This window comes from Castor canadensis, chromosome 6 (genome assembly GCF_047511655.1).
Source record: "Castor canadensis chromosome 6, mCasCan1.hap1v2, whole genome shotgun sequence".
Taxonomy (NCBI): Eukaryota; Metazoa; Chordata; class Mammalia; order Rodentia; family Castoridae; genus Castor; species Castor canadensis.
In genome coordinates, this window is record NC_133391.1 from 81,253,077 (window position 1) to 81,267,142 (window position 14,066).

General features: G+C 36.1%; 1 protein-coding gene across 10 annotated transcripts in view; it reads right to left on the bottom strand.

The window, feature by feature from the left end:
* Apc (APC regulator of WNT signaling pathway) overlaps window positions 1-14,066 on the bottom strand; it is a 127,334-nt gene that overhangs the window by 74,607 nt on the left and 38,661 nt on the right. For 5 of the 10 annotated variants that reach the window (XM_074076964.1, XM_074076962.1, XM_074076958.1 and 2 more), the window contains exon 2: window positions 2,290-2,442. The exons of the other annotated variants lie outside the window; for them this stretch is intronic. In XM_074076964.1, the coding sequence (XP_073933065.1) occupies window positions 2,290-2,424 (135 nt within the window). In that variant the 5' untranslated portion in view covers window positions 2,425-2,442. The remainder of the gene's footprint in view (window positions 1-2,289; window positions 2,443-14,066) is intronic. 10 annotated transcript variants of the gene reach the window in all.

Below are 14,066 nucleotides of genomic sequence, written 5' to 3' on the forward strand. Positions count from 1 at the left end.
GACTTCTTTAGTTTAACTAAAATGGTAGGAGGGAGACATACCTTGTGTTGCTTTGTAGTAAATAAGTTAATGCCCAGGAAACATGATTTATTATATAATGTGTTGCAAAATCTAGTAAGTGTTTTCTGGGGGGAATAACCACTCATTACACTGCATTACCTTTAACCCAATGTAGAAAGTACAAACTGTTCCAAAAGTGTCTTATTTTATTTTAGCAGTAGTGGAGTTTGAACTCAAGGCTTTGGGCTTGCTAGACAGGCATCCTACCACTTAAACCATGGCCCTAGCCCTTTTTACTTTACTTATTTTTTGAATAGGGTCTAGCTTTTATGCCTGGGCCAGTATGGACTATGATCCTATTTATGCTTCCTGGGTATCCGAGATGACAGGTGTGTGCCACCACATCAATCGTTTATTTGTTGAGATGGGGTCTCTTAAACTTGTTGCCCAGATTGGCCTTGAACCACGATCCTCCTGATCTCTGCCTCCCCAAGTAGCTAGGATTACAGGAATGAGTCACCATACCTGGTTACAAATCAATTTTCTAAGACAAAATAAGCAGGTGATAGTTCCTGCTCTTTAACAGCATAACACCTTTTAAGAAAGAGATACATATATTTAAGGCTGTAATTGCTATGACACCTTATGCCAATCCTAATGAAATACACAGATGGATTTGCAAGGATGTCTAAAGAAGTATATAACGAATAACATGGTTTGAGATCAGACGTGCCTGAAGTGTCAATATTCCTAATGCTCTATACCTAAAATGAATAAATGATCAACCTGATATTCCATTGTAGAAAGAAATTTAAGTGTGACTTGCTTTGGTTACTCTGAGAGATATGCCACTTTGGCATGGAGCTGGACCTAAGGGGAGGTTAAGATGTCTCCCAAAAATGATTTTTTTCTTAAAATGAATTTTGAATTTGCTCAAGTTGTTAAACAAAAACTTAAAAAGAGACCTAAGAGTTCTGCAGTACAAATCAGGTATTTACTATCCAGATGGGCCAACTAGGAGTTCTCTACAAAGTTTACTATGCTGAAGTAGAAAGACTATTTTTATTGTGTGTCTTTAAACTTTCAAAAACACAGGCTATGTATAATAAGGTATATTATGTTGATGACTTTTAAGCTATCAAAATCTATTATTAGATAACTGACTTCGGATGTTTTTCAGGTTGCCAATACATAGTTTGTGGTAACGAAAAAAATGTTTGTAGTCTATTTCCAAAAGGACGTGATGTTATTGTTGGGAAGTTTTAACAGAGAAATAAGCAATTAGAGTAGAAGAAAAATCTATAAAAAGATAGGAAGAATAGGATGTAAGAGCAAAAGGTTGAACTGTTATGATGCTGACTATGAAAGGTAAAAAAGAAGCAAGAATAGTTTCTTGTGATACACAAAAGCCTAGATTAGAAATAAGTAAGGAATAAGAGTAGAGAGCTGACAGTAAGAAGTCAGGAATTAAGATGTTAAAATAGCCAAGGAGCATAAACAATACAAAGCAGGAAGAATTTTTTAAAAGGGATGGAGGTAACATTTTGTTGATAATCTTTAATTTTATGAAGTTACAAAATTCAGTGAATCTGCCTAAGTAACTGGAAATTAAACAGCTAAAATTTTAATCTCTATTACTTTGAAACAAGAATGTTTTCCCCACCACAGACTGCTTATAACTTTTCTTAGAAGTTACCACAGATTTCCAATGCTATTTGTTAAACCAATTTTTGGACTCGAAGGTACCTTGGAAATCATCTAGGCTTGTATGATGCCTATATTTTCCAAATAAGATAGTTTAAGTCAAGAGCAACCAGGGGTCATGTAGCTGATTGTGGCCAAGTCAGGAACAGGATCAGATACTGACTTTCAGTTCAGGCTTCTTCCCACTGGGTGATCAGGATTTTCCTCATCATTTATCACTGCAGCACTTAAGAACTGACAAGATTTGAGGGACAGTGGCTATAGTTAATGTTTGAGATATATGCTAGTTTCTATGAACTGCACAGGAAACCTTGCTTCAATACAGTCACGATGAAGCTGGTCTCTTATTTTTAAGGTTAAAAATAACTAAGAACTAACTAGTCACTGAGGTTGTACATTTATCTTCTTTATTTGATTCACTAGAAGAACTTAATACATCTTATTTGAGGTTAACTTTTCAAGAACCAGTTTACATATTATTCTTACCACAAAATACACTTTTGAGTAAGTGAAGTGTCTTATTTACAAGAGGGAATGCTGAATAAAAAATGGATAAGCTATAATTAAAAGTCACAGTCTTGATACCTTCATGTTAGATGCCTCAGTTTCCAGTTTTGTAAGATGACTGGAATTATCTTCTAGCTCTTGTCGAAGATTTGAGTTCTCCATCTTCAGTGCCTCAACTTGCTTTAACAACTGATCATATGAAGCTGCAGCCATCCTTGGCTACCCCTGGACCTATAAGGTTAAAAAGGATTTTGAAATTCACTACTAAAAAATAGAGTGGCTGCTTGTTTTAAAGAAAGGGACAAAGGAAACAAAACTCTCAAGACACATAACAAAAAAAATTGTGTTAATATGTTGGTTTGTCTCAAAACAATATAATTCAAGCAGCAACATCTTTCCAAGAGGATGAAACACTGTGGTCTTAGTTCAAGAAAAGGAGGATTAAAACAGAAGAGAGAACTTCAGTCATGTCTGAATACATTTGCCTTTTCACAGGTGGATAAGATTTCTACTGTGAAAGAATTTTTCAAGGTGTTAAAGATATTTAAACAGTCTTACAGACAAAATCTATAGAATGTAATCAATGAAAAATTATAGCAATGTTAACTTATTTTTGGATTTTCACTGATAGTTACAGATTTTTTGAGCCAGAATGGGTAAATGAGATTTTATAGTTCTTTTAAGGCTAAACACTATCCATGGTGAGGTAGTTCTGAAATCTAAGATTTCATTAAACAGCAATCATTTACAAAATGGTTATAAAGAAAAAAAAGTTATACTTAGATAACAGGTAATTCTCTGACATAGTGGTCTCAGGACCTATTGTATTCAAACTGAAGCTAAAAGATACTTAAAGAGAATGTATGACCTCTGGAATAAAGACTGTTAAGGAGAAGTGCAACAGAGTCTGGCAGTTAATTATATGACTGGAAGAAGAGCTGGAGACAAGGAAGATAGAGAAGACAGCCATGTAGTAAGAGGTCTTTGGCATGAAGAACTACAGAGTGCTAGGAGGTATTTTAGGATTAGCCAAGAAAGATTAAGGAGATCCAGATTCTCTTTTTAGTTTAATATCAAACTTACTTTGGAATAAAAATTAAGAATAATTAATTAATTAGAGACAGGGTCTCACTATACAGTCCAGGCTAGAGTTAAACTTGTGATCCTCCTGTCTCAGCCTCCCAACTGATGGGATTATAGGCATGCTCTACTATACTGGGCTGAGAATAATGATTCTTAATTTAATGGCTGGAAAGTATTATACCATTAGTTTGCCCATAAATAATAAGAAAATTCTTGAGGACTGGGAGTTTGGCTATAAGGAAATTCTTGAGGACTGGGGGTTTGGCTTAGGTGGTAGAATACTTCTGAGGCCCTGAGTTCAAATCTTAGTACTACCAAAATAAAATAAAAATAAAGATCTTGACATAAAAAATGCCTCTGTGAAAGAAATCCCCTATTTAGGCTGAGGCAGGCTGATTCTGTCACTGGCTAGTCATGACTATACTGGAGTTCTGCAACTGTATGACCCTAGCAACAAATCAAGGTACTTGGATCTAGTTCTACAATGTTCACTTGCTGATAAACCTGGCACAATCTAACACCACCTGAAGAGGATGGGAGACTAGGTGTGAGGATCACCTACAAAAGTCTTTACGGTTAGAAAGAGCACTTTTATTTGGACATTTGGGTCTTCATTTCAGGGCTGGTCATGGTTTAACTTTTGCCCCTGCATTTTAATTCTTTTCATAATTTGTAAGTGGGTATTTACTCCCTTGCTTTAATATGATTTACAGAGACAGTGTTAGAATTAGGTAACAAAAGATAGGCTGAAAAATAAAAGTAGCAAATAAATACATTATGAAAATAAACATGTAATGTAACTTCCTTAGTAAGACCTATTGTCTTAAAATTAAAACCTCCTTCCTCCTACATCAAGGGACAATAGGTGAGGTAATTCAATCTCTTGAGAAGGACAGAGGAGACATTTCAAAAATGAAAAAATTAACAGGAGTGATAATTTTTCTATTTCACATCATACCATTAACACTCACGTCTAGAAAGATATAGGACACTAAAAATCAATCACAGCACAGAGGGGGAGGGATCTGACAGAATTAACCTTTAAAATTCTTTTTTTTTTGAACTCAGGGTGTCTTGCTAGGCAGATGCTCTACCACTTAAGCCACTCTGCCAGCCCTTTTTTTTTTTTTTTTGTGTTGGGTATTTTAGAGATATGGGCTCATGAATTATTTGCCTGGGCTGGCTTTGAACCTCAATCCTCCTGATCTCTGCCTCCATAGAGCTAGGATTACAGGCTTGAGCCACTGGTACCCAACAAAAATTCTTAATTTCAAATAAAATTACAGGTAATCTTACATTAAAATAACAAAACAATTTAAGAGAAAAAAATAATAAAACAGAAAAAAGCCAGGTACATAGGCTGTAACAATCACAAAAAGAGCGAGATGGGCAAGATGAGCAGAAACTACTAAAAGTATTCTTTATTATAGGAAAAAAAAATCATCCCTTCAAATGGTCAATCAAACCTTCATCATTTCTGCTGTCCTCCTGAATCCCAATCATTAAGGACCTTTCTTCTCTAGAAGGCAGGTGCTTCATCTGATTTTATAGAAAACGTAAGATGTTTCATAAAGAAATACCCCACTTCATAATCCTTTTAGGAGGTAGCAGCCATATTTCCTTAATCCAAAATTGCTTTGTACAAGATGTGTGAGATCCTAAATTTACTTTGTAATGACTTTTATGTGATCATAAGAATTTCATACCAAATGTATCTTAACTAAAAGTCACTTAACATCATTTTTCTTTTTAAAATTTGGGGGCTAGGAGTTTTACCAGCCCAGTGGTAGAGTGCTTGCCTAGTATGCACAAGGTCCTGGGTTGTTCCTGGCACTGCAAATGGAAGGAAGAGGTGAAGAAAGGAATGAAGGGAGAAGGGAAGAGAGGGAGGGAAGAGAAAGAGAGGGGGGAGGGGAAATAAGGGAGAGAGGGAAGAAAGGAGGGAGAGGCTGACGGAGAGATAGAGGAAGATAGGGAGAGAGAAACAAAGAACTTGTATGATCACATTACAGCTGCTCTGTCTTGTGAGATGAGGAAGATCTCAATCTTTAGCTGTACTGAGAGCATGTAAACATCTTGACTTATTTTTCTATAGTTAAGATGCCCACTAAAATCAGGTGCCAGTGGCTCACTTCTGTAATCCTAGCTAATCAGGAGGAAAAGATCAGGAGCATTTGTGGTTCGAAGCCAGCACGGGCAAAATAGCTCATGAAACCCTATCTCAAAAATATCCATTACAAAAAAGGGTTGGTGGAGTGGTTCAAGGTGTAGGCCCTGAGTTCAAACCCCAGTACCACAAAAAAAACCCCACAAAACAGATTCCCCATCCTGCAAGTGTGGGGTAGGAGAAAAGAAGGCAAAAGAAAACAAAAACTGTTATATAGAGTTTTCTAAAAGCTTACTGAAAAACAAACTAAGAAATAAGGCAGGGGGGAAGAATGTCTCAAATAGGCAAAAGACAGTTAATTATTCTTAAATGTGGAGGATTCATTATTACTAATTTAAGTTTAGAATGTTTATTAAAATAACAGAACTGCTTTTATCATTTTATTCAAAGAACAAAGATATATCTTTCAGTACTCTTAGATGGTAAAAAAATAAGAACACCAACAAAAAGGAAACAAGATGAATCATAAAAGATCATTTAGCTTAACTCCTAACAAATCTGAAAACCTGAATGAAATGGGTAACATATTGGAAAATACAATTTTCCAAAAAGACTCCAAAAAGAGATGGAAAATCTAATAAGATTTATAGTAAAAAAGTTGTCCCTACTAGAAAAGTGATCACTTGACATTAATGTATCAATTTACAACCATGTTGAAGATGCTGAAAAGACATGTTACAAACTCAACAGCCATTCTTGAAAATACTCAATAAAAAAGAACACTTCTGGGCTAGGGGTGTGGCTCAGTGGTAGAGTATATGCTTAGCATGTGCAAGGCCCTGTATTCAATGTCCAGCACCAAACAAAGAAACAAAAAACCTTCAAACTTCCTTAACATGATATATATCGTCCTTAACAACAGCAGCACACTTTACATGGAAACACTAGATAATCTTAAAGTCAGGGAAAGCCCATTTTTACATGTTTGTGACTTATTACTTAAGAACTATCAAATGCAATTAAAAGGCAAACATTAGAAACAAATTTTATTGGGAGATGAAATAATTATATGCCTGGAATATCCAAAAGAATCAACTAAATATTATTATAACCATTTACTAATATATTGTAGTGCAAAGGAAACTGAAATGTTTCCTTTAGAGGTACAAATAGAGGTCAGATGAAATGGAAGGAAAAAAAAATCCCAATTAAAAATAAATAGCCATACTCAAAAAGAATCCAAAACATATGTGGAAAACTATTGTAAGACAGAAAAATAGACTTTGACAAATGTAGACATTCTTGTATATGAAGATTTAGCACTATAAATATGTCATTTTCACTGTTAATTTATAAATTTTAAAGTCCCCATAAAAATACCATGTAATGCTAATTTTGGTTTTTGTTTTAAGTAGACATTAAAAAAAAAGATTAACAAAAATAGGGGCTAGAAACCCACAGAGTAGACCCACTATTTATTAAAATATGGTTCAAAGCCTTTATAATTAAAACACTTTGTAGTTAACTGTATTGTACCAACGAGCTAATTTCTTAGTTTCAATAATTACAATAAGGATTTATAATATGATAATGTCAGGGGATGCTAAATGAAGGGTATAATGGGAACCAATTGTACTATTTTTTCTACTCTTCTTTAAGCCCAAAGTTATTTAAGGATAGGATTTTTTAAAAGCTGTAATACTGGGCTGGGTGCAATGGCTCAAGCCTGTAATCCTAACTACTTTGGAGGAAGAGATGAGAAGATTGCAGTTTGAGGCCAGCGTGGGCAAAAGTTCGTGAGACTCCATCTCAATCAATGGCTGGGCATGGTGGTGTGCACCTGTCATCCCTCTAAATAGGGAAGCATAGAACACCTTACTTTTTCAGCACCATTTGTTTTTTGGGAGGCATATTATCACAAAATTAAGGGCAGGGAAATACTTAACAGATCTCACAATTTAAACACAGTTGTAGAATGCATGTGTGGGAATTTAAATTTTTGTTTTTGAAATTTTTGATTTTTATTCTTTTTGACCATTCTTGGGCAAAACTTCCATATGACAAATCCATGAATAAAGAAAGCTTACTGTATTTTAAATTTTCTTCTGTCTTCTCATGTTTTCTTCATTTTGTATCAATTTTATTCATTGATAGTACACCAGTAAATTATTTTCTTCCATGTTGTATTAAAATTCTTTATCTGAGGCGTTTTTGTTGTTTGTTGTTTTTGGTGGTATTGGGGTTTGAGCTCAGGGCCTTCTACCATTTGAGCCACACTTTTTTTGCTTTGGGTTATTATTATTGTTATTATTATTATTTTCAGATAGGGTCTTGCTTTTTGCCTGGGTCAGCCTTGGACCTCAATACTTAGGGCATTCCTCATAGCTGGGATGACAGGTACATGTTACCATGCCTGGCTCATTTTATTGAGATGGGGATCTCACTAACTTTTTGCCTAGTCTATCTCTGCCTTCAGAGTACCTAAGCATTTCTTTTCTTATTCATGTTCTTTTTACCTTTTGTTCCTCTAAACTTGGTAGGGTTTCACCTATTTTACTGATATTAACCAAAAAAAATCAACCCTTGGTGTTATATATCCTCTCTACTACTTCCATTTTCTATTGTTCTCCTTTCTGTATTTATCTTTACTACTTATATCCTCTTATTTTTCATTGGCTTTGCTCTTTTTTTTATTGCTATTTAAAATGAGTACAGGTTAATTTATTTCCTTAATTTACAACATATTTACTTATTAGTTTTTTCCTTATTATGTATTAAGGATATCAAAATTTCTGAGTACAGCCTTAACAATGCTTCAGAGGTTTTAGTACATATTTCTACATAATTCATAATATTTCAATTTTGATTTCCTCTTTTATCTAGGGGATACGCACAGATCTTTTCTCAACTGTTAGGTATTAAGGTTTTTTGAGTCATCTTTTTATTGTCATTGATATATTATTTATTAGATTGGAGACGTCTTATAAAATTGCAACTATTTGGACTTTTTAAAGTGTTTTTTAAAGGTTTGCCTGGTAACACCATTAATTTTCATAAATATTCAACTGGTTTTTTTTTTTGTAAAAAAGAAAAAGTATATGAAGTTCTACACTTGGCTTAGTGACTACAGATTATTTATTTATTTATTGCGGTAATGGCATTTGAACTCAGGGCCAATACTTTAAGCCAAGCCAACAGCCCTTTTTTGTAAAGGGTATTTTTGAGATAGGGTCTTGTAAACGATTTGCTGGGCTGGCTTTGAACCGCGATCCTCCTGATCTCTGCCTGTTGAGTAGCTAGGATTACAGGTGTGAGCCACTGGTGCCCAGTAGCATATTATTTAAATCCACATATACCCTTATATTTATGCATTTGATATATGTGAAATTCAGAAAGTACACTCTTTATTGCATTCTTACAATATGCCATGTCCTATAAATATGTTACATATATTACCCCATGTAATCCTTACTACTACCTGTGAGGCAAGTATTAATTCTTATTTTAGAGTTAAGGAAAATGAGATTCCAAAATGGCAAGCAATTTCCCTAAGAACACAGATCAAGAGGCTAAGCCAGGCAGGCACCAGTGGCTCATCCCTCTAATCCTAGCTACTTAGGAGGCTGAGATTTGGTGGAATCATGGTTTGAGGCCAGCCTGGGCAAACAGTTCAAAAGATCTCTCCAAAATAACCAGAGCAAAATGGACTGGAGGTGTGGCTCAACTGGTAGAGCACCTGCTTCATTAAGTGTGAAGTCCTGAGTTCAAGCCCACATTTGTGTCTGATGCTTGTGGGTTTTTTTTTTTTTTTTTTTTGGTGGTAGTACTGAGGACTGAATCTAGGCTCTTGAGCATACTAGGCAAGTGCTCTATCACTTGAACCACACCCCTAAGCCCTTTTGTTTGTAGTTTGTTTTTGAGATAGGGTCTTGTTAACTTTGCCTGAACTAGCCTCAAACTCTCAATCCTCCTGCCTCTGCCTCCCAAGAAGCTGGGGTTACAGGGGTGCACCACCATGCCTGGCCTTAATGCTTCTGCTCTTAAAGACCAAGAACACTCATCTTTTGTCCAGCTTTCACAATCTGTTATGCTTGATGAAAGTCTACCTTCCAAACTTATCTTCAATTGGCCGCCAATGTACCTCTCTGCCCTAAGTAAGTCTCTCTTCGCTATCTTGTGCTTTATATTCATTCCTTTAAGTTTCTCCACTTTTACTTCTTCCCCATTCCACATTCTCTTTTCCTTTGCTTTGTTATAACTTATCCTCATCCTTTAAGACTCTGCCTTACACAAAACCTTCCTGACATCTCCAGACAATAATGCATCTTCCTGCTGAATGAATAGTAATATTACACAACTTGACCTAACTGTTCTTTCATCCCATTTTACTTTGAGGTGCACTATCTTCCCAGCTAGGTCATAAACATATTTAAGCAAAGTCTGTATCTAATATGCAGCTTTTGTAATTCTCAAAATGCTTGCAATGATAGTCACATAACAGACAAATACATGCAAGAATGAATGAGCAGAAACAATATGTTATTAGCCACAGAGGGCAAACAACAGAACAAGAGGGCACAGATTCAAAGAAAATGTGAGATGACTTTTCTATTAAAAGAGTAAGATAATGGTTTCCTCTATATGGCTGTCTAATTCAATCAAGAAACATTTGAGAACTTCTTATCTGTGAGATATACACAAGTATTATAAAGGGGTGTCACAGGTTGAACTGTATCCCCAAAATGATGTTTGAAAGGTTAAGGGTAGAAATGGAAAAGAGCCTACCTAGCAAGTGTGAGGCCCAGAGTTCAAATCACAGTAACACACACACACACACACACACACACACACACACACACACACACAATCATGTTTGAGCCACAGAAACCTGTGAATGTGACCCTATTTGGACATACAGTCTCTGCAGAAATAATTAAGTTAAGACAAGACCATACTGTATTAAAATGAGCCCTACCTCCAATGACTAGTATCTATAGTAGGAATGCCATTGACAATGGAAGCAGAGACAAGTAAGGCAGCTACAAGCCAAGGTTGTTAAAAATCAAAGGCCAGGAAAGAGGCAAGGAATAGATTTATTTAAAGTCTCCAGAAAGAACTAACCTTGCCAACACATTGGTTTCTAGATCCCAGAACTGTAAGAAAATAAATTTCTAATATTTTAAACTACCAGTTAGTGGCATTTTGTTACAGTAGCCCTGGGAAAACAATGTAGTGGTGAAAGATAAGTTGGTATGTGTTCCCAGCTCTCAAGTAGCTTATTATCTAACAAAGGGGGACTATTCTAGTAGAAAGGGTAACAGGATCATTATACAGATATAGCAGGCTTTTATGTCTTACTTTACATTCTTTTGGTTCATTCTAAGCCCACTAATTGCTGTTTCAATCAGTCTACTACAGATGCAAACTGATGGTACATCAGCTGCACCAACTATCTTTGCTTTTTGTCCTAAGGCATCTCTGACACCCCAGTGAGAGTTCCTAATACTCATGCATGTACAACCTCAGAAAAGTGAACTTTATGGGTAATCATTGACCAAAGTGGAATATCTATGTACTCCTTTCCCTTGGGTGGACAATTCTAAGGCATATTCTACATGGCTCCTCAGAAAGTCATGGCAGAGCAAGCCACAGTTGTTGAAAGTGATGACCAACTTAAGAATACAGACATATACTAGCATATACTAGCTGTCCCTCTTTCCCTATTTCATGCTTTCCAGGTCAATACTTCTATTCTCAGGATCCCCTTCCAAAATAAAGTATATACACAAGGCCTGTCTCAAGATTCTGACTGGACAGGGACTCAGGTCAAGACACAAATTACTTAGAACTCAAGGTACCAAGTGCTATAGGAGTCATACCTTGCTGAAAAACTGAAGGAAGTGTCCAAAAATATAAATGCAATTTTATTTTAATTAATTAATTTTAATTTTTGAAACAGGGTCTCATTATGTAGCCCAGGCTAGCCTGGAACTGGGGATCCTCCCTGCCTCAGCCTGCTGGGATACAAGTGTGTGCCACCATACCCAGCTGTAAAAGCAATTATAGAAGAGACTTGAGAAATAGCACCACGCAGCCAACATAAATGTGAGGAGAGTATTCCAGGAAAAGGAACGCCATGATCAAAGCTCAAAGGTTGGAAAAAATGCCATAGTATGAGGGAAAAAGGGGAAAAAGGGAAGCAGGGAGGTAAGGCATAAACATGGTCTAGGTGGGAAGATAGTGTAAGGAGGCTGGGGTTTGAGTACCCCTAAAAATCACAAAGGGAACTTTGCAAGGACATGCTGCTTTAATAGTTCTCAATTATTATTACAGACCATGTTAAAAGTGGCTAATGCACCGATATAAATTATGTAATGATAAAACCAATAATCTAAAGCTAGCTAGTAGAAAATATATTTTAATACTGTTCAGTGATTATCTGCTTTCCATCTTAGTAACTATTATATACTAATACTTTAAACAAATCTGATAAGTGAAAATCTGAACTCATTTGGAAAAGTGGTTTTATTTTGGGGGGTACTGGGGTTTGAACTCAGAGCTTCACGCTCGCTAGGCAGGTACTCTACCACTTAAGCTACTCTGCAGCCCTTTTGTGTTGGGTGTTTTCAAGACAGTCTCATGAACTGTTTGCCCAGGCTGGCCTTCAACTGTGACCCTCCTGATCTCTGCCTCCTGAGTAGCTAGGATTACAGGCCACCAGTGCCTGGCCATTTAAAAAATATTTTAAAAAGTGCTTTAGCTTAACAAGATAACTATGTTTGCACCCCTGTGGTCAACAAAATAATGGCCCCACAAAGATGTCCACATTATAATCCTTGAACCTATGAATGTATTACTTTACATGGCTAAAGGGACTTTGCAGATGGATTAAGTAAGGATCCTAAAGTGGAATTTCCCAGATTATATGGGTGGGCCCAATTTAATCACAAGAGTTCTTAAAAGGAAGAGGACAAAGGGTCAGTCAGAGAAGGATATGTGACAACAAAAGCAGAGGGTCAGATAAAGAGAGAGATTTGATATGCTGCTGGCACTAAAGATGAAGAGAGGGACATGAGCTGAGGAAACTTCGAGAGTCCAGAAAAATAAGCAAGGAAATAGATTCTTCCCTGTAACCTTTAGAGGCAATGCAGTGTTACTGTCACCTTGAGTTTGGTCTTATTTTGGACTTGCAAGAATGCAAGATAGTAAACTCATATTCTTTTAAACCACTAAGTGTGTGGTAACTTGTTACAACAGCAACAGGAAACAATGCCAATACGGTGATCTCTCTCTCTTCAGGCTAAATTCTAGTGAAATCTCACTGGTCCACGAAATGATCTTTAAAAAGATCTATAAATTCTTTGATTCTACTCCTTTAAGAGGTAAAGCCTAATTGATCTCTTTTGTGGGCTAGACTTAGTGACTCCTAATAAAGACAATATGGAGAAATTACGGTGCACAGCTTTTGAGAGCAGCTCTTTCTTCATGGCTCTTTCTTCCCACTGGGGGAAGCCAACTGCCATGCCATGAAGATATTCATGAAGACCTATGGAGGTCCACATGTCAAGAAACTGATACTACTTGCCAATAGTCAGTGAGAAACTAAGACTATGTGAATATGTCATCTTGAAAATAGAGCCCCTATTGTAGTCAAGCCCTTCAGATGACTGTAGCCCTGGCTGACATCTTGATTGCAAAGATGCTCCTGAAATCCTGTCTCATAGAAACTCTGAAATAAATGTCTACTGTTTAAGCCACTAAGTTTTCATGTGATTTGTTACAGAACAACATGATAGTAACACAATTCATAGGGAGTCATGAATAAGGACCTACACAATTACAGTGTTTGTGGTAAACACGATTTGGAAAAACCCACAACCTTCACTAGTGTAGTAATAAATACTATGGGATACTGTACAGCAGTGCTAGCACCACAAACTCTATGGATAGAAAGTCAAACAGACAGATCTTAAAAACAGTATACTGAGTTAAAAATGTCCAAAAATTAGATTTGAATACATACCTAAAAAAGTAAAAGTGGAACATTTATTTGTACAGCCATGTTCACAGCAGCATTACTCACAAGAGACAAAAAGTGGAAGCAACCCAAGTGTACATCAATAAATGAGTGAATAAACAAAATGTGGTAGATACATGCAATAGAGTATTATTCAGCCTTAAAAATGAAGGAAATCTAAATAATGCTACAACATAAATGAACCTTGAAAGTATTATGCTAAGTGAAATAAGGACAAACATTATATGAATCTTCTTATTTGAAGTTCTTAGAATAGCCAAATTCATCAAAATGTGAAGTAGAGTGGTGGTGGAGACGGGTTAAGGGGAGAGGCAAATTGGGAGTTAGTGTTTCAATTGGGGAAGATGAAAAATGTTCTGGAGACAGATGGTGATTATGGCTATACAACAATATAAATATACTAACGCTTCAGAACTGTAAACTTAAAAATGGCTAAGATGGTAAATTTTATTGTGTCACAATAAAATATGTTCAACCTATTATCTATGAAATAATATTGCTAAGTAATTGACAAGAATTCATGAATATTGAAGAACATATATTGCGATGGGGGTGTGTGGCTCAGTGGTAGAGGGTTGTGTAGCATGCACAAGGCTCTGGGTTCAATCTCTAGCACTGCAAAAACAA